The sequence below is a fragment of the Orbicella franksi genome, chromosome 11 (assembly GCF_964199315.1).
Source record: "Orbicella franksi chromosome 11, jaOrbFran1.1, whole genome shotgun sequence".
NCBI lineage: Eukaryota > Metazoa > Cnidaria > Anthozoa > Scleractinia > Merulinidae > Orbicella > Orbicella franksi.
The window spans coordinates 11574401-11601937 of record NC_138155.1 but is presented as its reverse complement, the minus strand read 5'-3'; the positions used below and the strand labels follow the sequence as shown (position 1 = coordinate 11601937).

The 27537-nt window shown below is 38.6% G+C and overlaps 2 protein-coding genes across 3 annotated transcripts in view; both read right to left on the bottom strand.

Moving 5' to 3' along the window:
• Positions 1 to 278: 278 nt before the first annotated feature.
• On the bottom strand, positions 279 to 20595 carry LOC145502096 (uncharacterized). Its single transcript, XM_081481379.1, has 21 exons — positions 20553 to 20595; positions 19424 to 19978; positions 18703 to 18813; positions 18250 to 18372; positions 17539 to 17652; positions 16651 to 17211; positions 15644 to 15757; positions 14812 to 14937; positions 13459 to 14025; positions 12731 to 12847; positions 12055 to 12180; positions 11633 to 11746; positions 10425 to 10985; positions 9902 to 10021; positions 9054 to 9251; positions 7880 to 8028; positions 6532 to 6670; positions 5127 to 5216; positions 4273 to 4339; positions 3688 to 3886; positions 279 to 2692 (listed from the first exon to the last, which is right to left on the bottom strand). Exons 1-21 carry the CDS (start codon positions 20593 to 20595, stop codon positions 2627 to 2629), a joined length of 4260 nt encoding a protein of 1419 aa, XP_081337505.1. The 3' UTR covers positions 279 to 2626.
• A 67-nt stretch (positions 20596 to 20662) lies between these two features.
• LOC145460273 (collagen alpha-3(VI) chain-like) overlaps positions 20663 to 27537 on the bottom strand; it is a 39854-nt gene continuing 32979 nt past the window's right edge. The window contains exons 28-36 of one of the 2 annotated variants that reach the window (XM_081445022.1): positions 27089 to 27202; positions 26224 to 26346; positions 24979 to 25545; positions 24476 to 24586; positions 23642 to 23758; positions 23326 to 23442; positions 22099 to 22644; positions 21535 to 21648; positions 20663 to 21208 (exon numbers count right to left, since the gene is read on the bottom strand). In XM_081445022.1, the coding sequence (XP_081301148.1) occupies positions 21048 to 21208; positions 21535 to 21648; positions 22099 to 22644; positions 23326 to 23442; positions 23642 to 23758; positions 24476 to 24586; positions 24979 to 25545; positions 26224 to 26346; positions 27089 to 27202 (1970 nt within the window). In that variant the 3' untranslated portion in view covers positions 20663 to 21047. Of the gene's footprint in view, positions 21209 to 21534; positions 21649 to 22098; positions 22645 to 23325; positions 23443 to 23641; positions 23759 to 23787; positions 23958 to 24475; positions 24587 to 24978; positions 25546 to 26223; positions 26347 to 27088; positions 27203 to 27537 lie in introns of those variants that run through there. The other variant, XM_081445023.1, reaches the window with a different exon arrangement.

The window sequence follows — 27537 nt, the reverse complement described above, 5'->3', positions numbered from 1 at the left end:
GATATAGATGCTTACTTCACAATATAATTTTTTGACAAAATTTTGTCGAGGGATTTCTCTTTTGTTAATAAAAAATAAGAAGATTAAGGATTTTTACGAATCTACTAGATAAACTTTTCATTTTATCAAATTAAGCTATTGTTCGAAATCGTTTTTACAAGACTGCCCAGGTTAAAATTATTTTACCGAGGCTGACCTTTGAAATAGAAGTAAATAGGTTGAAAATAGCACAAAAGTGGTTATCTTTACGATTGGTTGTTGCCATGGCAACAGTCTGCAATACACTCATATGAACGAGAAAGAAACCCCAGGTGTGTTGCTAATCTTCACTGCGAATGCCAGGGGCTTAAACCCAAAGGTGAAAGAAATAGTTCATTTTTAGTTCTTCATCCTTCTTCAGGTGAAGATACTGTTAATACTGTAGGGAACCACCCTAATCGTGTTGTAGGCGTGACCCATGCGACAGTTGTAAGAGAGATCGACGCTCATTTGTTTACCATACGTCTGATCATGAAATAAAGGAGTTCTTACCTTTTTCAAGTAAACAAAACAAAGCAAAACAAAAAAAATCTTAGGAGAGAGAGATGCTGAAGCCCCACTTGAAGTTCCCTCATACTGTTTCATTGTCTCTCTATCTCCTTCGCTCCTGGGTGCAGATGGGCCAACTACAATGACTGTTTTCATTGTACTTGGTGCAAATTTGGATTTCTATGAATTTTTCGTGCGACTCTGATAAAAATGGCATCCTCTCTTGTTTTGTTCTTCGCAGGCAATCGTCTGGTGTAATAATTGGTTGGAAAGTACGTGTAGAATTGTCGCCAATCATTTGAGATGTTTCCCTAAGCATTGTACAGACTAAAAGACTTTGTTTTTACTATGTCACCACACCCACCCCACCAAAGAAAATAAAAGCAGGAAAGGTAAACAGAAAGAGACTTTATTTACTAAATAAATACAGGAGTATGAGTTGCAATGGTCAGGCAATATTACTGGAATTGTCTCATGAAAAATTACAAAATATATCAAACAAGCACAGCAATGTTAGAAGTATTATATCAAGCATGAGAGACAATGTTTCATCGGGATATCCAAACACCGAGAAGAGAGTTGAAAATACGACACGCAGCGAAGTATTGTTGACGAAATCCGAGGCGTTTGGATAACCGAAGAAACACTGTCTCGAGTGTTTGATATATCTTCTCAATCGAAACAAAAACTAAGGAGTAAACGGAGAAGTAGATTAAAATCGTCCAAATGTAATATGCTAATTAGAACCGGGTATCCAAACTTCCTTCATGGTTGTGATTTTCTTGGATTGAACTTGATGAATTATTAATGAATGTGAGAAATAATCTTGAAAAGCACTCAGGACAGAAATGATTTCAGAAACAACAGTCTGGTTCACTTTAGCGCGTTGTATTGTCAAGAATCGCTTTTAGTGTTTATTATTAGTTGAGCGGTTTTTGTGCCTCCGCAAATAGAATTGATAAGCGAGTGATCATGACAAAAGATCGTTCTCTTCTGTTAATTTTGACGTTCAAGACCACTTTATTATGTCTTTATACCGGTACGGGTACTCCCAGAAATCTTGGGTGGGGGTGTGCGGCCCACTTCCCAAAACCCTTACCCTACTTATGGCAAAATCTGCGATTTTCCTTACCCTATTTATGACCTGACCAAAAATTCGATACCTCATCTATGACCTGACACTTAAATCAATACTCTGTTTCAGACCTGCCTCATAATAGGTTCCCCAGTTCAGACCAATGTTGAATTGCTGTAAGCATAATTTGTGAAGGAAGAAGTAACTTCTTCTTAAAAATATATCCAGTTCAAGACTAAAGTGCTAGAAATATACCCTATTTATGACCAAAATGGCCAAATTCGATAGTCTATCTATGACCAAAACGGCTGAAAAACCCTACCCTTTGGGGCCGCACATACCTATCATGAACCCATGTAAGGGGGGTACCCCCCGGGGTCTTTATGAGACACCCTCTCTAAATAAAGTTGATTGATTGACGAGAACTATACCAGATACGCGATCATTAGTTGGCTCTGAAGAACCGCTAACGCTCAAAACGTCAGCTTCACAAACCCTCTAAGGCGGTTAATCTATCTTTACCAACCTCAAGTTGTCAAATAGCTAAGTATTTTACTGATCCGCCAACATAGCCTAACAGCTTCTTTAGTAAATACCTCCCTGTTCCAGCTTGGAACGCGGCGCGCGTCGAGTTAATTATGGGCTTGTTGCACTCCACGGTTACTATGAACTCATCGAGGTCACATTGTTGTTTTTTAGTTAACCGCTGACCAGGTAGTGGTTTTTCGATTGGATCGCGGGCTAAAGCCAGGTTAATCTATTGCAATCAGGAGCTCCAATTTTAGGCTAGTCTATATTTAGTCTAATTTTATATATTATGAGCATTTTTTAATGAACATTTGCCCCTTTAGTTGTAACCTTCTACGCTGTTAGTTTTCATTTAACATAACTTGCTGCTAAGAAATTATGCGCATTATCAGGCAGATCCTACCCCGGCAATAAGCTGACTAATTAATTTCTCGCAAGCTGCATTAATAATAATCGTTTTGTTGAGGCCACGTGACAAATCTTCGTTTAACGGATCTAATAAGTTTCCAGGTTGACGTGACCTTGAGTTGCCACATTAACTTGACGGTCGAAACTAAAAATCTGCAAAATAATACCAGTACAAAATAGGGTTATTTACTTTGCTATGAGTTGATAAAGAAACAAAATGTGTGCCATGGTATTTAAATCTAATGTTACATGGATCTATAACCCAACGAATTATTAACTAAGGATGCCTTATCAATCTGAAGTCGTGGTCATGTTGACATCGATGGACAAACATGGTCGATCGGGACGAAACTGAGGCGCGTTTCATATAAAATGCGCTACAAGTTGCTTATTTCTTTTTTTGTGTCTATGTTTGTTTGTTTTGTGTCCCTGACCGGAACATGTGAAGTGTCTTTTCTTTTAACAAACTGCCTTTAAATTTTTAACTCTTAGGTTATTTCGGGTAACCAGCACCCCAATCGTTTTTGCTTTAATATTGCGTTGTAAATTCATCTTTTCTTTCAACTCCGGAGGAAGTAAAATTTAGTTGTCCTGATTTTTTTGAAAAGTCTGAGAAAAAATGCTTCAAGTTCATCGTTCGTACCGAATCTCTCGAACTTTTCTCCAGTCTAATAACATATTTCACCGTATCGCTGTCATATTTTTGAACTGAATTCAACTGTTCAGACTATCAAATAAATCGGTAAGAACTATAGGAGGCAAAGATATCAATATTTTAAGCGTATGAGCTAGAAACTCTGTCTCTGATAGTTTTTGCGCTCTGATTGGCTTAATAGATTTGCCAAAAAAGATCTCAAGAAGTTGTCAACAATTAATCAAAACGTTGTAAAGTGGCAGAGTTAATAAACGTTCCTTTTCTGCTGGTAAATGATTGCACCGGTACCTTCGCAAACATTATTGTCTACCTTTGAATACTGGTTTTTTAAATTTTTATTCATTTGAGGGGAAGATTTTTATTCAATTGAATTAAACTTTGAGTGCCATTTAAACTATGCTCTTGTAATCGATCAGGTTAACAACATTGAAGAAACAAGTTCCAATTTTTCTCATGCATGTGCACACAAGTAACTCTAATTGGTCTACCATACCTTATTCTCGTTAGAGAAAATTGCATCATCAGATGTTGTGTTGATGTTTTCCACTTGTAACAGACTCTCTGAACCCAGCTGCATAGTCAGCGACTGAGATTCATACAGGGGAACTAACGGAACAGCTCCGTTTTGAGGGGGGTCTGGGTCGAATCGAACTGTAGTGCTATTCTGAGAAGGTCCAATAGGAGGAGGGTTGCTGAATTACAAGATAAACGAAGATTAATGATATAATGACAGATTGATATTTTAAGAAGAGGCCTCCAATTATCTAGTGGTCATTTCAGGAGGGTCCTCTAAAAAAGTAAAGATCTAAATACATTAAAAGCCTAAAATAAATTATAATAATCAAAGCCAAAGACTCAAAACTCCAACAAAGGTTTATTAAAACTAGAACTAGATTGAAACAATTTTATGGCTACGGCCGCTGTCATGGTAACGTTCTCTCGAAATTTACCTCATTTCCAGTCTTTTAGGAAATGGTACTTGCTACACATGTACAATCTTTTACCATGGCAAAGTGTCCTTTGAAATCGAAACCTTAATTTAGATGTGCCCCTGATCTTGAGTAACGATGTCGCTTACCCGAGAGGAAGCAAAAGAAACATCAGTGACATCACGAGAAGACCAACGAACACTGCCACGGGTATCACTGTTAAAAGTTGAAAAGGAAGTAACGACATTTAGATAACAAGATGGGATGAAGAGTACGAGGGGTAATCCCCCATATAAGTTTTGGTCTTAAGGTATTCCCTCTCAGGTTATTCCTGGATCACTCCTGGTTTTGAGATATTTCAGCAGGAACGAAGCTAAAGATATAGTTATTCAGTACGCAGATTTCGTTTACGTAGACAGCAAAAGACTCCACGAAAACACCCGCGAAACCCGTGTGGCAACGTTATATGCAGGAGAACTAAGTACCAAGTCTACGATTAAACTTTACAGAAATTATCTTGGGGATATGGCCAACGTGGGAGATTAAATCTCTTGTAGAAGATCGATCGATATAAATTTTCAACTACAAATAAGAATACCGCTCGAGATTTGCTTAGAGTCATGCCTGAGGAGGCAACTTCATAACTACGTTACAATAAGTTTATAAAAATATATAAGCCGCTTGTAGCCAACTACTTCTAGAAAACAACAGCAAAACATTATAAGAGGAAAAGTGGCTACGTCTAAATATGTAATTCATTGTCTACTGTACTGTTCGGTTAGGAATCTCCCTCGTTCTCTAGTTTACATCCACTTGGTGTTTACTATTTTCGATCTTAGGCAAGTGAAAACTGGAGTCTCCCGGATGACATGATACAGCTCAAACAGCTTACGGAAAGCTTTAAAATAAAGGTATTCAAAGATGTGAGAGCATTTATTTCAAGCTAAGTACTAATCATGATAACAATCCTTTGGTTCAGAATTTCAATACATTTAAAACATACCTGCTAAACGTGTGTCAAACAGAGGATCTTTAGTCAGCGGAGCGTCGTTTACTTTCTGTAGAGGCGTGCGTGGAAACTCCATGAAACCCTCTGATAGTAAAAAGAAAAAAAAAACTGTGTACAGGCATTCACTATTTAATGGCTGCAGTTGTAAAGGCAAAAAAAAGATTTTTACTTTTTCTTTTCTCCAGGAACTAGAGAAACTTTAAACCGATGCTCTGTTTCAATGTGCAGCGGCTGTTTTCTTGATTTTAAAATTGTCTTATCACGTTTATATACGACGACGTTTTCTATATGAACCTCTTACCAAGCGAGCGCGAGGGCTGTACTGGCAAACATGGCCCTGAGGTCGTGATACTACGGATCGTGGGTAGCAAGGTCTGTACTAAAACGACCGAGGGTCAATATTTCCAATTATTATATGGCTAGCTCCGTGAGCGGGCAAGATGAATCAAATCCTGCGCTGTGATTGGCTACCCGAGCGGGCAAGATGGAGCTATCTTGCCCGCTCGGGACTACCCGCCGTGTCCCGCAAGGAAAATTTCCGCAACAGCGATATAATAAATCCTTTATTGACCAAGCTTGTTCGGTCAAGATGGCTGGATATTGGCCTCGTTCTTTTTTTGCGAGTTTATGAACCTCAACTCCGTCTCGGTCCATAAACACGCAAAAAAAGAACTTGGCCAATATCCCGCCATCTTGACCTCACACTTGGTCAATAACCCATACGTACGGCTCGAGCAAGCTAGGTCATTAAGTAGTTTATTGTATGGCACTCGGGCCATGCTTGTTTATTGAATTTGCCGGCTTTCGAAAACAGCAAATTCACGATTTTAGATCGTTTCCGCGGAAACGGTCCGTATGGAAAAATCCCGACCAAGAGAGAGCCAATCCGAACGCTCGAATTTACCTCAAGACTGCGACCCTGCCTTATAATAAACTCGAATATTGAAGCATTGCTATCAGGTCAATCTAAATTTCGACATTTGAATCAGTTGTGATCGACACATTTGTATTTCGGTCAGCGTTGCTATTCTATTACGGCAGTCGAATAGAATGGCAAAAGTTCGACTTCGATTCGATTCAACTTTACATGCGTTAATGCATACATACGATACGATACGATACGATACGATACGATACGATACGATACGATACGATACGATACGATACTTTATTTAACGTGGGGTTTACGGATACATAATCTACATAATCTAAGTTATATTTTACCTTAAAAATTTTATGTCGAATTAAGTTAGACGCCATCTGGTTTGACGTCTGAATCAATTGTCATACTTAATTATATTTGAGTCGGCAAGTTGGGAACGTATAAAGTTCGGGCCTTACTAACCGTGACCAGAGAATAATAATACAAAAAAATAGACATTAAGACATGCTACAGTACCTCCTTTGTCACATCCATACAGAGCTAACCGCATGCAGGCAAACTGTCCGGTGTGGTTCACTGGATGAATTCTGATAAAGTGAGCATTGGTGCTATGGAGACTGACGATTGCCGCTGAAATATCTTTGTTGGCTTCAAACTGAAAAATATAGTAGGGTTGAAAACGTTATTTGGGATTCATCAGAAAATTTAGTTGGCCCAAGAACCAAACAGTAAAGCTATGGTACTTTTGTCAATAAGCAATATACTACGCGTGTTGTGATTGGTACTTTTCCGTGTTCTACCACAAGATAGACGCATAGATTGCGTCACTACGTTATGTGAAGGACTTCACACGTCAGGTTACTACAGTTAACTTTTGCAAAATTATTGTCGCCGAGGAGGTTCGTCGCAGAACAGAAACAAAGATGAAATATCCATCTTCACTAGGAAAATCTTGCTGACGTCATAGTTAACATTTTCTCTCATTGACATACAGCTTGACACGAATTGATTACAAACATTTAAAAAACTTGAGAAACTTAGTAATTGGAGAAATTCGAGGCTCTTTGGGTATAATATTCAAGGAGAAATTGATTTTCAGAAACTGCAAAATGTCTGGGTGGCAAAAGCGCTTAGGAGCTCGTACAGTCTTTGTAAAATTTTGAGTTTTTAAACAGGCGTCGCGCAAAAACTATTCCATACTTCGCTCTGAAATTCCTTGGGACTGTTAATCATGCTATGCCCTTTCAATATTCAGAACTATAGAGTCCTAAAGTGATGACGTAACAAAATTTTTTTTTTGAAATTATGGGATATGATGTCATATTCTTATAGAGGATCCTAAAAGATGCCCTCATCCCAAAAATTAGCTCTGAATTGCAATTCCCGATAGAGATATAAGGGATCAAAGTTTGATAGCATTCCATACAAACCCTTCAAAATTTGTTTCAGTTCCTTCAGTTTAGAACCGACTCAAAATTAGAGAGATATATATGGGGCAGTACCAAAATTTCACCCTTTATATTTCGGCTGGGAATTACAATTAAGGGGTAATTTTTGGTAAAGACCCTTTTTTAAGGACGCTCTATTCGAAAATGGCGCCAAATCCCATAATTTCTCAAATTTATTTTTTGTGACGTCACACTTTAGGACTCTATTGTACTTGTACGTCGATCAAAAACTACATCGCTTGTGCTCATGAGGAAATATTATAAACAAAGATTCTCTTACAGCCAAGCCGTCTCGAACGAAGTCACTATTCCACATTACTAGATAATTAACTTTACCCTATCATCTTTAACAGTGTACATCCAAAAGCAAAATTGAATCGTCTTACTAAACTGATCAAAGTAAGACCTGTACTTACTAATTTTTTCTCGCCTTCTTCAGTATATTCGACAAAAGACGCCTCGTCAGTGCTGTTACTTGTTGATACATAATAGCTTTCAACCCATAAGTTTGTTGTTTCATCTTGAACACCTTCGGTCTCAATCTCAGTGATATTCGTTAAGTATTCTAGAAGAAAACAACATTTTACACTAAATAAACTGCATTTTCTGCTCTTTCAGACTTAAACTTGTTTTCTATAATCGATAAAAACAGGGAAGTTTTTGTTTTTCTTACTTGACACTTGGTAGAATATGTCAGTTTGGGGTGGGGAACGCCACTTCAAAAACAATGGGTCTCACCAAATTTTCCTCGAGTTTCACGAGTCTCGCCGTCTCATTTGTTTTGGTGGTTATTTGACTCTCGCAGTCTCTATATTTTGCAAGGCCAAGAGAATCTCGAAGTCACGAATGCCGTCCTCTGATTGGCTACGCTACGCACTACCTATTCTGTGATAGATAGTGAGTAGCGAAGCAGTGTGCCCTTGTCAACAAAATAACGGCCGCTTGTCGTTTTCAAAGTGTCTGTGAAGAGGATTTAGATAAAGTTTTGAACGACTAGTAGATTTATACTAAAACAATTATATTATTCGCTCTCGATTTCTATGCGTGATAAAAAAATCTCGAGTGCATAATCTAATTGTTCAGTATATCTTTCGAGGCAAAGTTCACGTCAGGATATTCACCAACTCTAAGCAAATTCCTTAAGTGGTCGATCGAAGACTTACAAAAAAAGTCATGATCAAATTGGTTATGATCAAGCCGAAGAGAAATAATTAATGGTTATTCCACGAGCCCTCAGTGGATATGATGTGAGAGCGGAAAATTGTCATTTTTTTTTTTTCGGGAAAATTGGAAAGGGTTGATAAGAAGTTCAGAAATAATTTCGCTGTAGAATATCATTTTCCCTGTACAAGTCAAATGTACCAAGAGTTTACTTCTTTACCATTCCTCTGTCAGCTATGTGCTGATAACTGTTAAGAAGCTGAGGACCGACAGAAAACTAGAAAATCGGCAACAGGTACTTTAAATTTAAGAGTGCAACATTAAACGTTCACCTTTCGCAACGTTTACATGACAAGTAATTCCAGCATCCGAAAAGTGTTTAAAGTTATTTGTTTGTTTGGTATTTGAAAGCTCGCTGAAAAAACTCACCAAAGAACACTTGGATGTAGGGTGCAGTGTCAGTTTGTGATGAACACCAACCATCCTCCCAGCTACCGATAACTTCGATGCCAACCCTCGCTCGGTGAGCAGCGTGGTTACTGTCTCTCTGCGATGATGCTGAAATGTACTTGTCTGGGACTCGACGTGTGTTTGGAGTTTTGAGACCCAGTTCTGTAAGTCCACAACCTGCATGGCAAATTAGATCTTGTTTTCCTCTTAAAGAGAATCTTGACTGAGACGCAGTTTAAGTTTCAAAGTATACCCAATGGCTCTCTTTAACTGATCCTGGGGTTTGTTGACATCTCTTTAAGTGGTTCGAATACGAGGAGTTGAGTTTTCAGTTTAAATCACCTGAGCATCGCCATGTTACTTTATGGTAATTTATGATGTCATTGTTTGGTCAAGGATATCAACATAGGGTCTACAGAAGAAGATTTCTCGTTGGAACTTCACATATTCACTCGGAATAAATCTCTAGATTCACGCAATGCCGAATTTAAAGAAAAAAACGTCCATTGGTGCAATGACGTTATAATTTCCCAACAAGCTTGCAAAAATAAACAGGGCGGAGCGAGGGAAATTTGAATTCCCTAAAATAGCAAACGTGAAACGCTTAGAGGAGGAGTCAAAATCTTCAAATCTTCGAAGCAGTTTAACACAAATACCAACTTGACAAAATTCCCATTAAAAAAGACAATCAAAGTGAGAAATAAAAAAAACTTGAATGAAGTCAGAGCCGTGAATCTACATAAAGTTTAAAAGAAACGAAGAAAATTGTAACGGCAAATCGTTTTAACCAATACCTCGTTAGTTACATATGACAAAGGTTACCATACCAAGCTCACACCGGCTTCCATAGAAATTACGTGGACAGACGCAGCGGAAATTCTGACCAGTGTTGATGCAAGTGCCGCCATTTAAGCAAGGTGAGGAGCTGCATTTGTTAAGTTCTTGCACTAAAGGAAAAAGTGAAAAAGAAGAAGAAGTCAGTTTTGTGTTTAGGTCACAATTGTCTCACAATTCCTAGAAGATGAGAAAATGTTTTGATTGGCGCATTCCTGAATAATTGAGTCCCTGATTTTCTTCTCTTTTCAAAGAAATCTGGTAAATTCAGTCGAAATATCGAAGCTTATAGTTAAATATAATCTAGATAAACAACAATGAGGAGATTTTCTGTAATTTAAGTGAAAGTCAGCAATAATGTAAAATCTAAAATGACTAACACATGCTCACCACAGATATGTTTATGGTCTTCATGTAGCATTTCAAACTTCCTCATTGGCCAGCAAAAAGCTACCAACAAACCAACTTAAAGAAAGAAACATGAACAAGGATGATTTCAAATTTACAACAACTTACATCGACAGACTTCCTTTTTCAACTTGCTGTTCAAATCTCCAAGATCTTTAAACGATGTTTCATATACTCGCGTGCCATTATCACCAGTGATCAGTTTCAGCTCGTCGACGTCATAGTCCTCACCAACCCCTATGGTGAAAATGGTGACGTTCTTTTCGCGCAGCAACTTTGCTGGTGTTTTCACCAGATCGTATGAAGCACCACTTGCTAGGATGATGAGATAATTCGGTTTATTGTTTTGAGTTGCAGACTCCGAAAACAAGTTACGACGAACAAAGTTTAGGGCTTTTCCAGTTTTCCTTCCACGGCCTGGATAGGTAGCCATTTGGACTGCAGCCATTGCATCTGCAGAATTTTTATGTTCCGAAAAATTAAACACTAGGTGAGGATCTTCGGAGAAAACAACCATTCCAGGATTTGTTGTATTATCAGATACATCAAAAGACGCGGTCAAGTTGGCCACGAACTCGAGGGACTTGTTGAAATTTCCTTCACCGCGAAGTTCCACGGTTGCAGACCCATCCACCATGAAACCAAGGTTCATGTTGTGGTGATCACAATCTATAGTCAAGAGAGGATAAAAGGTAGGAGAGTTTATTCTCAATAAAGGCCTTATTCTCAAGGCAATTCGGATCATGCTATTTTTAGACAACCCCTTGACTAAATCAACAAAAAATAAATACCCGGAGGGTCGAGATATAACCTTTTTATCATCTGTTGCCATGCTTAAAAGACTATAAATATGGGTTGCACTTATATAGCGGTCTGCAGGCAAAAAAATAACGCGATGATATCTTGGCTAACCATCCCGTCATAACGTAGCTAAATTCAGGCATTAAAATGCTCCCCCTTCGTGGTACACGTTTTAGCATGAAATCTAAGCGTGAAGATTAACAGTTTTCCTTAAGGATGTTTTCTCTTTGTAGATAGTTCCAGTTTTATTTGTTTAGATTATGACAACGTTTGCTCAGTAGCCAGTTTTTTTTTCCTGAGCGGAGAAAAGCAGTGTGGGAGAAAGCTGTCTCTGCAAAGAACAGAACACAACAAGAGTGCCAAGCACTCAAACGCGATACTCTTTTTCTCTTGATCCACAATCCCAATGCAGTTACCATTACGCCGCCCCCTTCCCCAGACGCAGGAACATCGCTAAAACCAATTATTTTTAATTAACCATTTCTCTCTTGTAAATAGCAGATTTTCAAACTTACGCATTTCACAGTTGTCTCCAGCAAACGCCAGCGGACACTCACAGTAGTAGCTTCCATTTGTGTTGGTACAGTTTCCACCATTTAGACAAGTGTTGTTAACACACTCGTTTACGTCTGAAGTGATGAATGTAACATGTTAGCCAGAAACATGAGGTAAATGATCATGGAAGGTTTTTAAATTACTTTCAGTGTCTGAGACAATGCAAAAAGGACCTGCTATCATTGACAATTACTTACACTTTGAATTTGTACGAGAAAGCACTTTTTAAAAAGGTTTTATTGCTTTCTTTCTCATCTAAGTCCGCACAAGGTTTGTCCCTTATATCGTTTTATTATTGCAAGAGAGCTAGTGAAAATAATAACGCATCAATAAAAACTGTCAATCTTTACAATAGCCCATATGATACATCAGTCAAACTCACCAATTTGGCAGTTTTCGCCTTCCCAGCCTTCAAAGCATTGACACTCAACACTTTCATCTTCTGCGTTTGCAGTGCAGTTACCATTGGTATTGCAAGGGTGAGGTGGAAGAGTGCAAGGTGTAAGTTCTACAAAGAAAACAACAACAATGAGTGGTTTCTCTTCGTGTGGAAAGCAATTCGCATTTCGGCTTTGCATTACCACCCATAGTGTCGGTTTCTAAACCTCGCGCCCTTTCACCATCAATCAGAGGTAAAACCAAAACCAGTCGTACGGGGGGCTCCCTCACAAACGGTTTTTGCTCACTGCATGGGGGGAGGAATGCTTTTACGTCGAGTTTTGAATGGTCTATTAGATTGTCTGTGTTATTTGTGATTGTCTAGAGGGATGATATTAGTTTTGGTTCTTCGACACTGAATAGAAAACCTGTCGACAAATGCTCTGACCCAACTCACTGATGAAAAGCGACCCATGCGAATATAACCAGTAAATTTTCAGTTATGCGCTACACTATATTATCAGCTAAAGAATTTCTCCCACAGCTTTGTATTAGCATACTAATAAATGCAGGGGTAACGAGCCCACAGAACATCATTTTATGAGCAACTCGTATTATTTTTCCGACATCGTTCTTGCAATCTGCTCAGTGGTGCATGCACACAAGGAAGTACAGCTTACGAAGATCACAGCGTTCTCCAGTCCATCCAGGAGTGCAGGTACATCTAAAGCCTCCACCAACAAGATTGACACAGGTTCCATTGTTTGCACAAGGTTCAGTTGAGCATGGATCAAGGTCTGTAGAACAGTTGGGAATACGCGTAGGTTAGTCATAATACTCAACGAAGTAAGAATATAGACGAGCCCACACAGACTCTGTTTTCACGCTGTTGTATCTTGGATCGTTTCACATCTCTCGCTATTTGAAAAACCTACATCATTGTCCTATTTAAAATTTACAAGACCTACTACATACATTGTATCTTGAGTACGTAGTAAACAGAGCCTAACATTACTTAAGTATAGTAACGTCTCATTTGGATCACACTTTAAATACGTCATAATTTTCAAGTAGAACATATGATATTAGTAGTGAAACATTTGTTGCCACTAGTATCCCTTTAAACCTGCATTCTAGGACGAACATATTTTATCAAGGTCTCTGAGGAAACAGTGCCAACAGTGCCAAGGAAAATATGATCTCTTTTACAAAGTCGTCAACAGGCGAAGGTTTCCATTGGCGAACAGTTATCAACCTGAACCTAGCTGGTCTTGCAATTGTCAAGTGTGACGCTCCCCCCTTTATTTGTCTAGCGTTTCGGAACATAATCACACTAGAAATGTGCCACAAAATCAAATATTAATTCGGAAACTTGCTCTTTCACTGACTGACGTTTGTCGATACCCACCTCGTATTATTTCATCTTTTAACGGCGCCATAGTTGGACCAAGTCCATCATAAGTGTCAATAGTAAACACGTGTTCCGAGTCAGGCTCTGAGGCCATTTCATTAAGCTGGCCTCGCACATATCGATCAATACCCACACTGAAGATGGTGACACCGTCTTCCTTCAAGGCATATGTTGGAACAGCAATATCATCATCTGAGCCACTGTCTGTTATGACAACTAGAATATCTCGCACAGTGTCATTTCTTCCTGGAATTGTTTGGTTAAAAAGGTCCGTTCGTGCCACATCTAAGGCTTTACCAATGTTTCTTCCACTGCCGCTTATTGTAAGGTTGTCCAGAGCGTTTTCCAGGTCTGTTTGGTTGGTGATATCCTCAAATCTGTAGCTGACTGCTGCATCACCAGTATAAGTAATGATGCCAACGTTTGTATCGTTTTCCGAAACAATGAACGTTTTGGAAAGACCTTTGACAAATTCGATTTGCTTCACAAAGTTCCCGTTGTGATATTGGTCAATGCTCTCTCCAGTATATATTACAAAGGCAATGTTGAAAATGATTCCATACTCTATAGACAGAAAAAATAGAAAGATATTTACAAGTACATTAACATTGCCATTAGATTCATTCTTGGGGTTTATGTTTGTCTTTCTTTTTGTCTGTCTGTCCATGTTTTGGTCCGTCTAGCAGAGACGCCCGTCCGTCCGTCTACCTGCCTGGTTGTCTACCTGTCCGTCCGTCCGTCTGTCTGCAAAGCTCCCTGTTTTACGAGATTGTCAGAGGGAACTTAGACTTTTTTGAAAAAGCTTGTAGCTAGATTGTATAGATAAGCAAGCCATTTTTCTCGTTTGCGGGAATCGTTGGACTAGTTGTCGACAACTATGGAAAATCCGTTGTCAGTGGACAACGGGGTAGACTCTTACGTGAATTTTTAATTTCATAATACAATATTGTCACATAATTCTACTTTATTTCATATCATTTTTAAATTCCTTGGTACGTTGATTTATTTCATTTTAATGTAACTGATTTAGTAGTATTAGTACTGAAAAGCCTCCATGGGGAGTGCTAATAAAATTTGTATTGTATTGTATTGTATTGTTTGAGCCTGAGCATGCGTAGCTGAACGTTAGCTCTCAAAGCCTCGCTGACCTGACTTAGACCGACAACCAACACTCCGACAATTAGTTGTTGATAACATTTGACAACAACAACAAGATTCACTTTATTCCCAAAATAGAAAAACTCTGGTTCTCGTTTAGTTGTCGAAAAGAGGTAGTTGTCGGCAATTAAATGTTACATGTAAGTCTGTGGAGGCCATAAGAATAGCCATAACATATAGAGCCTTATTTACCTCCACTACACTGATTTTGAATTTCATAGTTTCCTGGCTTGCAGTTACAAAAGAAAGTTCCAGGAAAGTTGATGCAGATTTTGTTCGCGTTTGTACAAGATGATGAGGACAAACACTCATTGATATCTGGAAAAGAAAGAATAATAATAATAAAAATAATAAATCAATGAAATATATCAATTTCACCCTAAGATCTAACTTTCTTAATCACGTTACAAAACAGGGCTCATTCGGCTTTTGTTTTAAAGTTTCTTTTAATCTTTATCCTCCAATCAAGGTCTTTGAAAGCACGGGCCTGTTGAGAGCTTTGTGCAAAACTATAGTAGGTAGGTGTAATTCATTCCCCCAATGATATTTTTTGGTTTGTTTTCTTGTTTCTTTCCTTTCTTGTTCGTTACTCTCTTTTTTTATGGGGACATCAAACAAACAAGCAGACTTTTCAAACCACACAAACTATGAAAAACAACATACCATGCCAACTACTTTTACAAGCTGTCTTCCACTGATCCATACGATAGTCGGCTCTGAATAAAGTCAAGCCACACGATCCACACGATCAGCGATGCAGATCACGTAAAACCGCCTGACATATTTCGCGAAATACTCTGGTGACTGTTAAAGTAACTAATCAATAGGCCATTTAAAAGTTACCTTTTGCCTCTGTGTCAAAACCGGAGTCTTCGTGCGAAACCTTTCTTCTAAAAATGTGTTTCCCCTGCAGGTTCATTTTCATGCAAATCAAACTAATTTTCATCTGAAACGTTTTGCACGAGGACTCGTTTTGAAAGAGAGGCACGAGGTAACTCGGAAATGGCCTATTACGGCCGCTCACCAGACTGGCAGGTTAGTCCAGTAAAACCGTCCGGACATGTGCAGACAAACCTGTCCGGTAGACTCTCACAGGTTGCTCCGTTGTAACATGGACTGCTGAAGCAGTGATCCACCACTAGAAAGATAAAGCAAGAAAAATTCAAGTACAAACATTAATAAAACTGCAAAGCATTTTTCTTTATTTTGAAGACTTGGCGCGGTTTGCAGTTTTCTGTTCAAGCAAACTTGCAACAAATATAATATAATTCTTACATTATCTGAATTGCTAGGGTCGTTGTTAGAATAAATTTAAAGGTACAAAACGGGAACTCATAGCAAATAAGGTGATATAGAGAAAGCCTGACTAGGATTCCAGTCATCGTAATGACAGTCAAGACGTATCGGAGGAAAACAGTCGGAAAAAGCAAGTATGGAAATGTTCATTGAGGCCAGAGGTAGTAGCAGATGGTTTCAGAACGCCTCACAGGAATTCTGTCGGAACCTCTAATTATTTAAGGTGGCGATGACAACAGTTTGTTGCACTTTCCTGTATGTTGTTAACGACAACCTCTTTCTCTCAGTTGATGCTACAAAAAATGATTTCAAAGTAAGACACCAATCACCTCTTTTCTGAGAAAGTTGTGGTCATTTTCCTTACGTAGTCATTCGAAAAAATAAGATGGCTCTGAACCTATCAGAGAATATTTGAAACCCTTCATAAAGCTGCGTCTTATGCTGTGGATCACAATTTGATCAAAAAATTCAGGGTCACTAAGTTAGGTTTTTTTAGCTATATGCACTTAAATTGAGGGTGATTTCAGTGAGTCTACTATCGCTATGGCAACTTGCCACGTTAAAAAACAAACAAACAAACAAACAAACAAACCAAAACAAAAAACAACAACAACAAAATAACGTGTCTACCAATGATTGGGCATTAGCTCGATACCGTTAATGTAGCATCAGCTGGGAAAGAGTGGTAGTAATAACTGTTTGAAACTACTGCCAGCCAATGAAATATCACATTACCATTGCATATTGATGCCTTGATTCTGGTCGCTAAAGTCGGCAACATGTCATAAGACGACGCTTCAAACACGTAAGCAGAGTCTGGGTCGTTCGCTATTTCATCTAACTGAGGTTTGGCGTAGAAATCGCCGATTCCGACGGCTAGGACGTAGACATCCATGGCTGTGAAGAACGCAGAGGGAATAGAAATGTCATCAATAGACACACCATCCATTAAAACGACCAGGAAGTTTGGTATTCCACTGCGACCATTGGCGAAAAGTTCATTACGAACTGCTGTCAAGCCATTTCCTGCTCTTGTAAATTCCCCAGGAAAGACAATAGCGTCGATGGCTGCATTAACATCAGATTTGGTATAATATCTGTCAAATCGAAATTCCGTGATTGCGTTTGTGGAGTACACAACAACCCCGACATTGAGAGCATCTTTGCTGACATTGTAAAAATTTATCACTGATTTGACTAAGCCCTTGTATCGAGAAGTATCCTCTGATGATAGGCTCTTAATGCTTGCTGAACCGTCCATCAAGAAGGCTAAGTTGAATAATTGTCTTGTGCAAGCTAAAATGTAAAAAAAAAAAAGAGGCGATTAGGGTAATCAATAGTTGACATTGTGTTGTTACAGTTATTAGTCCTCCAATCTTAATTTCAACCATTCTCCCAGTTTTAATAAAGCAATTATAACGGAAAGAAACAATAACAATAACAGCAACAAATCAAACGAAGCAAACGCAAAGATATTTAAAAAGGATTAAAAAAAAATATCAAATACCCACACAACTGAACGTTTTATAAAGTGCTCCTATCCCAGCAATGCATCTAACAATATCTTAATTAATCGTGAGGCGAACGCTACTGGCATTTAATTAATATATCAAAATCACTCACTTAATTCGCAGTTTGTACCCAGCAATCCATGCGGGCATACACAGTGATAGCCACCGTGCGTATTTTCACATTGTCCTTCGTTCTGACAAGGGTCTCCGTCACACTCGTTAATATCTGTTTAACAAATAATAAGTAAACAAATAAATAAGTAACTTTATTTTACCAGGGTAGCCCATTCAGCAAGGAAGCTGGTATCTATAGGGACCCTGGGAAATAAAGATATGTACAATTTAAAAAATCTTCAAATTAAGTATAATTTGAAAAGGTCTAATATTAGAGGACAAATTGTACATGTAAAAACTCTTAAGTACAATGAAAAGGCCAAAATGTACAAATATAATCAAAAGTCTATAAATTTCCAAGGAATATAAATTACAAATAAAGCGGCTTAAAATAACTTTTTGTCCACATATTGAATTTGCTTTTAAGGTTACTTTTTGAAACCAGCTCAAGTATTTTGATTTCAAAATAATCTGCGAATTTAAAAAAACGTATGTTTTACACGTAACAGACAACGCGAGTTCAGTTTTATGGAAAAAACTAATTAGCAAATATAAAAGACTTAGAGCAATTATACTTCATTAATGGCTTGATAACTTATCTGACCGTCGGCGAAAGGACGTTTAACCGCATTGTCTTAATTTTTCCCCTTTCCCCATAAAACACTGGTAGACTCGTTGAGGAGGTAGTTTCTCCGAACTATGCTCATACCATCTTCGCAGTTGTCGGATGTGAAGCCAGACGCACATTCACAAGAGTAAGTCAGGCGATCACCACTAAGATTGCACATTCCACCATTCTGGCAGGGGTTGGGTACACATGGTGACAGCTCGCCTAAAAATAAGATAAAAAATAATAATAAACTAAAGAACTAACACTATTTAGAAAATAATCTGCTCTCGATTTTTACGAAGTCATTGTTGGTTCGGTCATAAGCCTTATCAGTTATCACCTTATGAAAAGCCGGAAGTTCAAAAGTGAAAAACAACTTCGTTTCAAATCAAAAGTTGTATCTGTGATTATTTTGTTCTATTTTATTGTTTACTATGACTAAAATTTTAATCAGGGCTCTATTCAAACTACTTCAGCTAATCAGATCTCCCTGGATGAATATTAGCTAAGCAAAATGAATACATAGCACACAAACATCTGATATAGACTTACTTTCACAGAGTTCTCCTGTAAACCCTGGAGTACAAACGCAAGAAAATCCATCGCCTTGTAAATTGCAAACTCCCCCATTAAGACACGGTAAGGAAGCACATGGATTCACTGCTAAAATTGAGGAAAAATAATAAGAATAATGAGGTTTTAACGACTTTTTTCAAACAATCAATGATGGCTAAAAATTTGAAAAAGCGACAATAAAATCTCGATATGGCACTAAATTAAAGCATTTATGAAGGCATTTATGCCACTTATTCCTTTAAGTTGAAATTTAGTCTTCATACTTTTTTTAATCTCATACCATTCTTTTTGTGTTCTCAATTTTTATAGGCGTTATTTTGATAATACCATGGACTCAGAACTCATTCATGATTAAGCTCCGTTCATGGCCACGTTGTTGTAAAAACAAATATGATAACGTGGAAAATAAAATAAAAAAAGAAAGGGTTTTGTGGCCTTAACGGTCTTTATTGCAATGGCCGTTGTGTTATTACATGAGGTCTTATTTATCCCATTGTGCAGTATGGAGGGATGATGATGATGACGATGACGTAGATTCTGATAATGGTGATAATGATGATGATGATACATGTAAGTTCTTACCCAGAGACAGTAAACTGCTGTGCAATAAAACTGATATTAAAGATGACGTTTTAAAAGAACCATTATAGAAAATAACTGTATTTCCGAGATAACTATTTTATCCCTTACTGCTTACCTGAAAAAATAGATTCCTTCACTGACACAACGAAGTCAACTGAATCGATGATATCATCTCCGATATCTTTGACATAAACCGCTGAAGGCTTGAACGCCATCTCTTTGAGTTGCCCGTTGGCAATCTCGTCACCGTGGCTGATGCTTATCACTTTTATCCCTTCGTTTCTTATTTGCAGTGAAATAACATCTATCCCATCAAGCGATTTTAGGTTTTGTACATTGACGACAACTTTAGGGACACCAGTGCGACCATTTGTGGCGATGACATTGTCACTGACGTGTATAAGACCTTTACCGACGTTCCTGTTCACCGTGTTTGGGAAACTCACAACGGAGACCGCAAGGTTGATGTCTGAAACAGACAAAGTCCCGTTCAGGTTAAATATGGTCTGAGGATCGTCAGCGTAGATGACAAGAGCCACTTGAGTGTCCCCCGAAGAAACATCAAATGATTTGGCTAACAATTCGACGAAACGTAAACTTCTCCTGAAAGCATCTTGTGTAACATCGCTGGATCCATCCAGGAGGAACACCAAGTCTATGTTATTACTGCCTTCGGATTCACGGAAGTAAACAAAAGACACAAAACAAATTACAATTATGATATATGCATTATGATATGGTTAACCCGACAATGGAAACTAAACCGGTTGTTTTGAGTTTTACGTAATTCAGACAGCAGATTACAAATCATATATCAAAAGTTATTTTGCCTTCATTGATACAGAAAACGTTGTAATTAGCGAGCAAATGTTTAACTTATGTACAAAACATGGTGGCAGTGTGATTTAAAACAGCAACGAGCCATGTATATCTCTGAATCGACCTTTTTTGAAAAAAAAAAAACCACACACACACACCTTAGCTATAGGTGAAGGAATCTACGCGAAATTGTATTCACATAATGTTAATCACTAAATTTATATACCATCGTTGCTTTCGAATTAAGCACTCCCTTCCCATTGCCACTTTCTGGTGCCCAGCTTTCTCGAGACCGCTATTTTTCAGGCAGCTAAATCGTGTACCATAAGAGGCTGATTCCGTAAAAATTCTAACAATAACAAAAATGCTTGAAAGAATTCAGCTAGACAATAAATAATGGTTGAAAATGAATTAAAATAGTGTACTAAAACTGGGTAACGCATGCGTTGTCCTGTATGGATCTATCATCTCTCTTGTTTCTTAGTAATGGATGCAAGTCAACGTATGTTTGAGGTCGCTTCTTTAATTGTTTGATCGCTGCTTTCAGAGGGTCACTACAAACGCCAACCCGCTGTTTTTGGAACTTAAAGGAGCTACGTCACGGTTTGCACATCTTGAAAAGGTAGCCTAGATTTCTCAAGTTCGACGTTTGTAATCCGTGTCAATCTTCTCCATCCTTAGCCATCCCTGTTTCTTTATGGTTTATTACTATCTCTTTAATGTTTTCCTATCTTAGTAAAATACTATTTTCAGGTTTCCTTGATCATTTTAAAGGTAATTTTGTACCTCGCCAATATAACTCACAAATGCCGTGACTAAGCTCCTCTAACGGTCACAAAGCAAATATGAACTGGTAATCAGTCTGACTAAATTGAGTTCTCTGAAAGATGATTCGTGCAAATCAACGGCGTTTCATGTATTTACCTCCATACACGATCTATTACATGTGGGTCTGATATCTCACCTTTAGTACAGTTTTCTCCAAAGCGATCTGCAGGACAAACGCAGTCACGTGATCCAACTCCACTTAAGCAGATTTCTCCTCCGGTGCATGGGTTGCTAATGCTGCATTGGTCGACGACTTAGTAGGACAAAAAGCCACAATTTCATGACTATCTGGTAATTATTACGGTATAACTTTGCAACAATGTAAAGTGGTAATAATTGTCGTCAGTAGTCTTTATGCGTGAATGTCAATGCAAATGGGGAGAGTTTGTTTATATATAAACCTGCATGTAAAGGAGCTATGCCAAGATATTTTACGGCGAGGACACTTGAACCATGTACATTTGACATTTCTTTTCGCATTTTTCTGATGATTATCCAGTGAAGACCAGTCATATTGATATCAACGAGTGGATTAGCGTTTTTATATTGTAGAACTGCAGTAATACGACCAGCACTTACCAAATTCACAATTTTGTCCTGTAAAATTTGCACCGCAGTCACACTGGTAACCTTCCAGCATATTAATACACGGTCTGTTATTTCTGCAAGGATTGCTGAAGCAATGATCCACAGCTGCAGCAAAAAGAGAAAACTGAGTTTTCTTTGTTCTATGTTGCGAGCCTTTATCTGTTGAGTCTTCATGGTTACAAACGTGGTTAACTGTTAAAGACCCTTTGCAACAGCAAAGTACAAAATTCACCATAATGGATGGTGATGGAATACGAAATCCTCAAAAACAAAGTTGTATAGGCAAGTCAAGCTTGAGTTTCCTTTGTTCTGGAGAGTCTAGTACGTAGTTTGCTATGCATCATCACTTATATTGTACCATTTTGACCGTTTCTTTATAAAGAGCTATCTCTGTATCATTGTGGACGTGTGTGCACCAATTCATGTAGCAGGATGGCAGAAGAGAGAGTATATATCGAAGTGTGTGCATTAACAAGGTGGAAGGGCTTCACTGTATTTCTGTTGGAAAAGGGATAACTATTTCAACAGCAAAAACAACAAAATTGTCGCTGTTACCTTCACAGATCATCTCACGGAGTCGCCAAGTAAGACTTCCAAGCTCGTCATATGTGGTCAGAAGTGTGGTTTTTGAATCAGGATCGCTGGCGATGTCAGTGATCTGCTTTACATCATACCAATCTCCCAAGGCCACCGCTAATATTGTTACGTTCATCTCACTGAGTAGATCAGATGGAACTAAGACACTCTCGATTGACGTTCCATCGGTTATAACCACAAGGACACGATGCGCAGTTGCTCGACTGTTGACAAACAGTTCCTCTCTGGTGAAATTTAATCCTTTCCCTACGCGTGTCCAGCCTGAGGAATAGACTAAATTCTCCAAAACGTCGTTTGTTTGACTTGGGCTAAAGGAAAAATTGGCTTTCAGTTCTGCCTCCGTCGCATAGAGAACAATTCCGATGTTTGATTTTGAGTCGTTGAAGTACTTGGTCAAATTTTCCACAGCGTTCACGATCTTTTCGAAGTTATTCTCTCCCCATTGATTAAGGCTGGAGGAACCTTCAATCATGACGGCAAGGTCGATCTCCTTTTCACTACATGCTGTATAATAAGAGGCCAGAAGGGAAATATGACTCAAAAGTGTCAAAAACTGGCATAATACAACTATTCATCTCGAAGCGAGATAACTTATTAAGGCGATGAACACTCTGATAAAGCACCCTTTCGCCTGAAACGTTAAGATAACTGTCCAATGTTATCTTCACAAGTGCAGTACGGACCAAGAAATCCACTTAACCAAAGATTAGGCATGTCTCTTTTGAATATAACTTTTTTTTTCAATTGGGGAAGCATGAAATCAATTACGAAAAATGAAGTTTACAGCCTCTATGTTTCAACTTATTCCATCTAACACATCGAAGGGGAGGCACGGTAATGGCTAGTGCGTCGGACCCCGGTTCAAGTCCTGGCCGGAGTCATCGTGTTGTGTTCTTCGGCAAGAAACCTTGTTGAGATAACCTGACAGAATATTGGGGAGAGAGCTGCGCTGCACAAGCCTCCCCCAGGGGGGGATTAGTAATACTCCGGTCCTAGGCGTCTCATGCTACGGACACCGGAGATAAGCACTGAGAGCTATAAGTCCTTTGCATGTAGATGCTGTTCTTTTTGGACATTGAATAGACTGGGATAAAGGACTAATGATATCAAACAAATAACAATACTAAGTAAATAAATGTACCACCATATTAAAAGTAGTTCATAAAATTTCAATCAATGGCTTACTTTTATCGCAGTTTTTTCCTGCAAATCCTGAGAAGCACTTACAATGGTAGTCACCCATTCTTTCTTGACACACTCCATGCTTGCAAACGTCAACTGTTCTGGAACATTCCTGAATGTCTGCAAAAACATCGTACCGTACAGTCTTTAGCTGGTAGTCCCTTATTACGCAAATCGATTCACAGAAAAACCTTGAAACAACTGGCTTAATGCTTACAGAAAGGAATCAGCCACAAACTATTTTAAAAGATACCTTTCATTAGGCAATGTCTCATTATTCGAAAACTTTCAAGTTATTTATGCGTAAAAAAGTACCCACCTTGATCACAGTTGGTCCCAGTCCAGCCCATGGGACAGGTGCAATAATATGCGTTCAGTGGCAGAACTTGACATGTCCCTCTATTTTGACACGGACTAGGATTGCAAAGGTCATTTTCTGGAAGTGGAGTAAGATCATTAATTTTCCACATTTTTCCACGTAGAACAATAGTAATACTGTGGTAAGTGAACCAGTTAAAAGAGGAATACAATCTCTTTAGATGAATTGTGCAGTTGGAACAAACACTCCGCGTTCAGTGACAGAGCTTGACATGTTCCTCTATTTTGACACGGATTAGGATTTCAAACGTCATTTTCTTGAAGTGGAATGATATTACTAATTTTACTCATTTTTCCACGTAGAAAAAAAAAAAAAAAAAAAAAAAATAGTAACACTGTGGTAAGTGAACCAGTAAAAAGAGGAATACAATTTCTTAACAAACACTCAAGGTATTTTAGTCATCCAAGGTGCCTAACAATCGATCCAAAATCTTTGTGATGTTTGATCCATCATTAACATACACTGTAATTAAATTCATCGAAAATAGTTTTAGTGTGGATATACTTCCGTGGACTCGTAATGATAATTGCACCAATTAACTGTAGAAAATAAGAGAGTCAAATAACAAACGAGGTAGCAAGAGTTGACAAACACCACAATCTTTCAATGGTGTAACTTTTCAAAGCATCTTTTTAAGGAGGCTGCTCTTTCCCTGGGTTTAAATCGGGTCAACTTTTTACTGCGATGTAAACGATGAAGTCGAAAAGGCCGCCCTGTACGATGATATGACAAAGTTCAAGACTGACAAAATCAGAATAATGCTTGATGTGCTACCTTTGTCACAATTCCTTCCTGAGAAGCCAGCTGTACAGTTACATGTGTACCCTTCTTCAGATTGAGAACATGAGCCGTTTCTACAAGGATTACTGGAGCAAGGATCAAGTCCTGAAATAGTATTAACAAGCCTGTGAGTTACTGGATTTAACTAATTTTCCAGCTAGTTCACAAACTCTGTTGAAAACTATAACATTCTTTGGATGTTTCACTAAATATAACTCAGCGCCGTGTTTACAGTTTTGTTTCTCATGACAAGAAATTTGTACAAAGTATGGCTAGATTATGAACACGAGGAGCATTTGATCGACAAGAAGAGGAACAAAATCACCGTACTAAATAATAACACCGTAAAATATGATACATTTTAAAAAAATCTGTTTGGCCAAAATTTGTTTGTTGCTTTGCTTAACTGAAAGACACCATGATTGTTGGCTATAGTCATAAAAAATAAATTGTTTTAAGAGAGCAACAACAATAATAAAAAAGTTAGTAATGTATACCTATTGCTAACGTTTTTTTGAAGGAACTCGTTTTAAGCGAGAGATTCTCCCCAGAGGTATAAGTCACCACAAAGCTACTGTCAGGATCTGAAGATATCTCCCACAACTGACCCAAGCTGTACTCAGTTCCTACTCCGATAATATATATGTTAACTTTGCTGTTAGTAAGTAAGCCATGAGAAGGGACCTCGATGTCATCCTGTGACTTAGAAGCCGTAAGGACCACCAAGACTCTTGTGGCATTAGGCCGGGCCGCATCTGAGTTAAACAAGCCAGTAGTAACAAGAGATAGGCCTGCACCCATGTTACTCAACCTACTACCAGGGTAAATAATGGCATCCACAGAGCTCTCCAAAGATGATTGGTTGAAATGATCGTCGAAATCAATCACTAGTTTTGGTGTGTTTCCATACAAGGCCACAGCAACGTGAGTTCCGTTTTCAGACACGTTTAGTGATGCGGTTATTGCCTTAATGAAGGACAGGAAGTGAGTGAAGTTGTCTTGTGTTACTACTTGAGAACCATCGAGACAAAAGGCCAAGTCTATCTGCAGATTGCTGCCAAGATCTGTAAAAAAGTGAGAAAATCTATGGGTATCAACATAGTAATTTTAAGTTAGATTCTGAGAGAAAAATTAACACAGAAGTTTTGATGCCGTAGATATTTTTTCGTAGCTTGACTTTAAAATAAACTTATAATATATACGTCACAAACTTCCTCCTGGGAAACTCAAAATGTCCAGCCGAAATAGGGTGTATTGGAGTAGGCAGGACACAGTTTGCACATGCGCATCAAGACTGAAGCAGTTGTTTCATAAAAGGCCGCGCGTAAAGGCGCACGCGACAAAGCCAAAAGGAATTATTGGTAGCGTTAGTTTACAAACGATTGATCGAATTTCATGATGTTTCAGCCTGATAGAAAGAAACATAATGAATAGTTATACCTGTGATGTCTCCTTCCTGTGCCCTGAAACACCATGAACGTCGATGAAACAACAGTAAACCACATTTTCTCATGATTACGCCACTACAAGACAACCTTTGTCGAAACGGCCATATACAAGAACCACGTTATTAAGCTCACGATGCAAACAAGTCAGTTGGTGATAGCTTACGTTGCAGGGGTAATACGGGGAAAGGGTAGGAGGATGCGAAAACGCCAACCATGAAGGATAGCTGGTGACACTGTAGAGGGTAGGAAAATGTTTTGCCCAACACACCGACTTATTCAATAAATTTAACTTACTATACTGGCATTGGTCTCCGTATCGTGTACCATCACAGACGCACTGGAAACCTCCCCGTGTATTGATGCAGATTTTCGGACTATCGCATGTCGGGGGTGATGCACGTCCGCATTCGTCAATATCTGAAAGAGGAACACCACATAAAATAGCAGTAATGTTATTAAAAATGCTTACATCTTATTACATGTTTAACTTGATCTTTCTGTTATCGTTGTATCCTGGCGTCTCGCTCTATAGACACTTTTTTGCTCTTTTTTCGTCGTCCACACTACGCCAGACGAATTTGAAAACGGAGGTTTCACTCTGAAAACGCATCAAATGTTTCCTGTCTACATTACACCGGAGAAACTTGACAACATAACAATCACCGGTAATTTTGGATTTGTGCTTGAGAAAAACTCGTGCAGAGGAATATTACGATTATCATAACAACATCGTTTTCGAAAAGCTTCCTCTTCAACATGTTTCCCGTCCACACTAAAACGCAAAGCCGGTGTTTTAAAATTCCCCTGGTTTAAACCCTGAGCTTTATCGAACGCTGCGTTTTCGTGACGGATTAGTGTGAACGAAACGCCTAGCCGGAGAAATAAGGCTCCGTTTTCAAACTCCAACGGCGTTATATGGACGCGGCGTTGGTATCAAGAGAATCTTTCCACACCCGTTTCTTTTTATTTCCAAAGTTGTAAGTCAGCCGCTCCACCCTCTTGCGTTCGTGTTGGCTCAATTCCCCGTAATTTGAAACAAATTGATTTGTTGCAAAGTTTTACTTTATTCTCGTACAGCGAGTTAACCAATTACAGATCTTTACAATAAAACAACGCATCACATGCCTTGAGGACAGTGGAATTATTTAAATCCACTTACCCTGTTGACAATGTTGTCCTTCAAATCCGTTTGGACATGCGCATGTGTAGTTATGACTCATGGATGTACAGTTTCCACCGTTTCTACAAGGAAAGCTTGCACAAGGATCGACAGCTATGAATTAGATAAAAGGAAAAAACAATTAAGAGGTAACTATAGCTTACTCGGATTAATAATTTTGCACAATTTCGAGAAAGCGCTATAGATTAACGTTCTATCAGTTTACTTACTCGTGTGTCTTGTACTGCGCTTACACTGCATAAAAACGTGTTCAATGAAATCACTAATGAAACATGTTCCATTGGGAAAAGTGTTCACATAAGGCACTGTATTGCGCGAGTTACTTTCAAAACACTTTTATTCTAAGAACGACTGAAATCACCTCACGAGGTAGTTTCGATCTTAGGCAGACCAACGACCTCCACACTGCCGTCAATTGTACAAGGGAT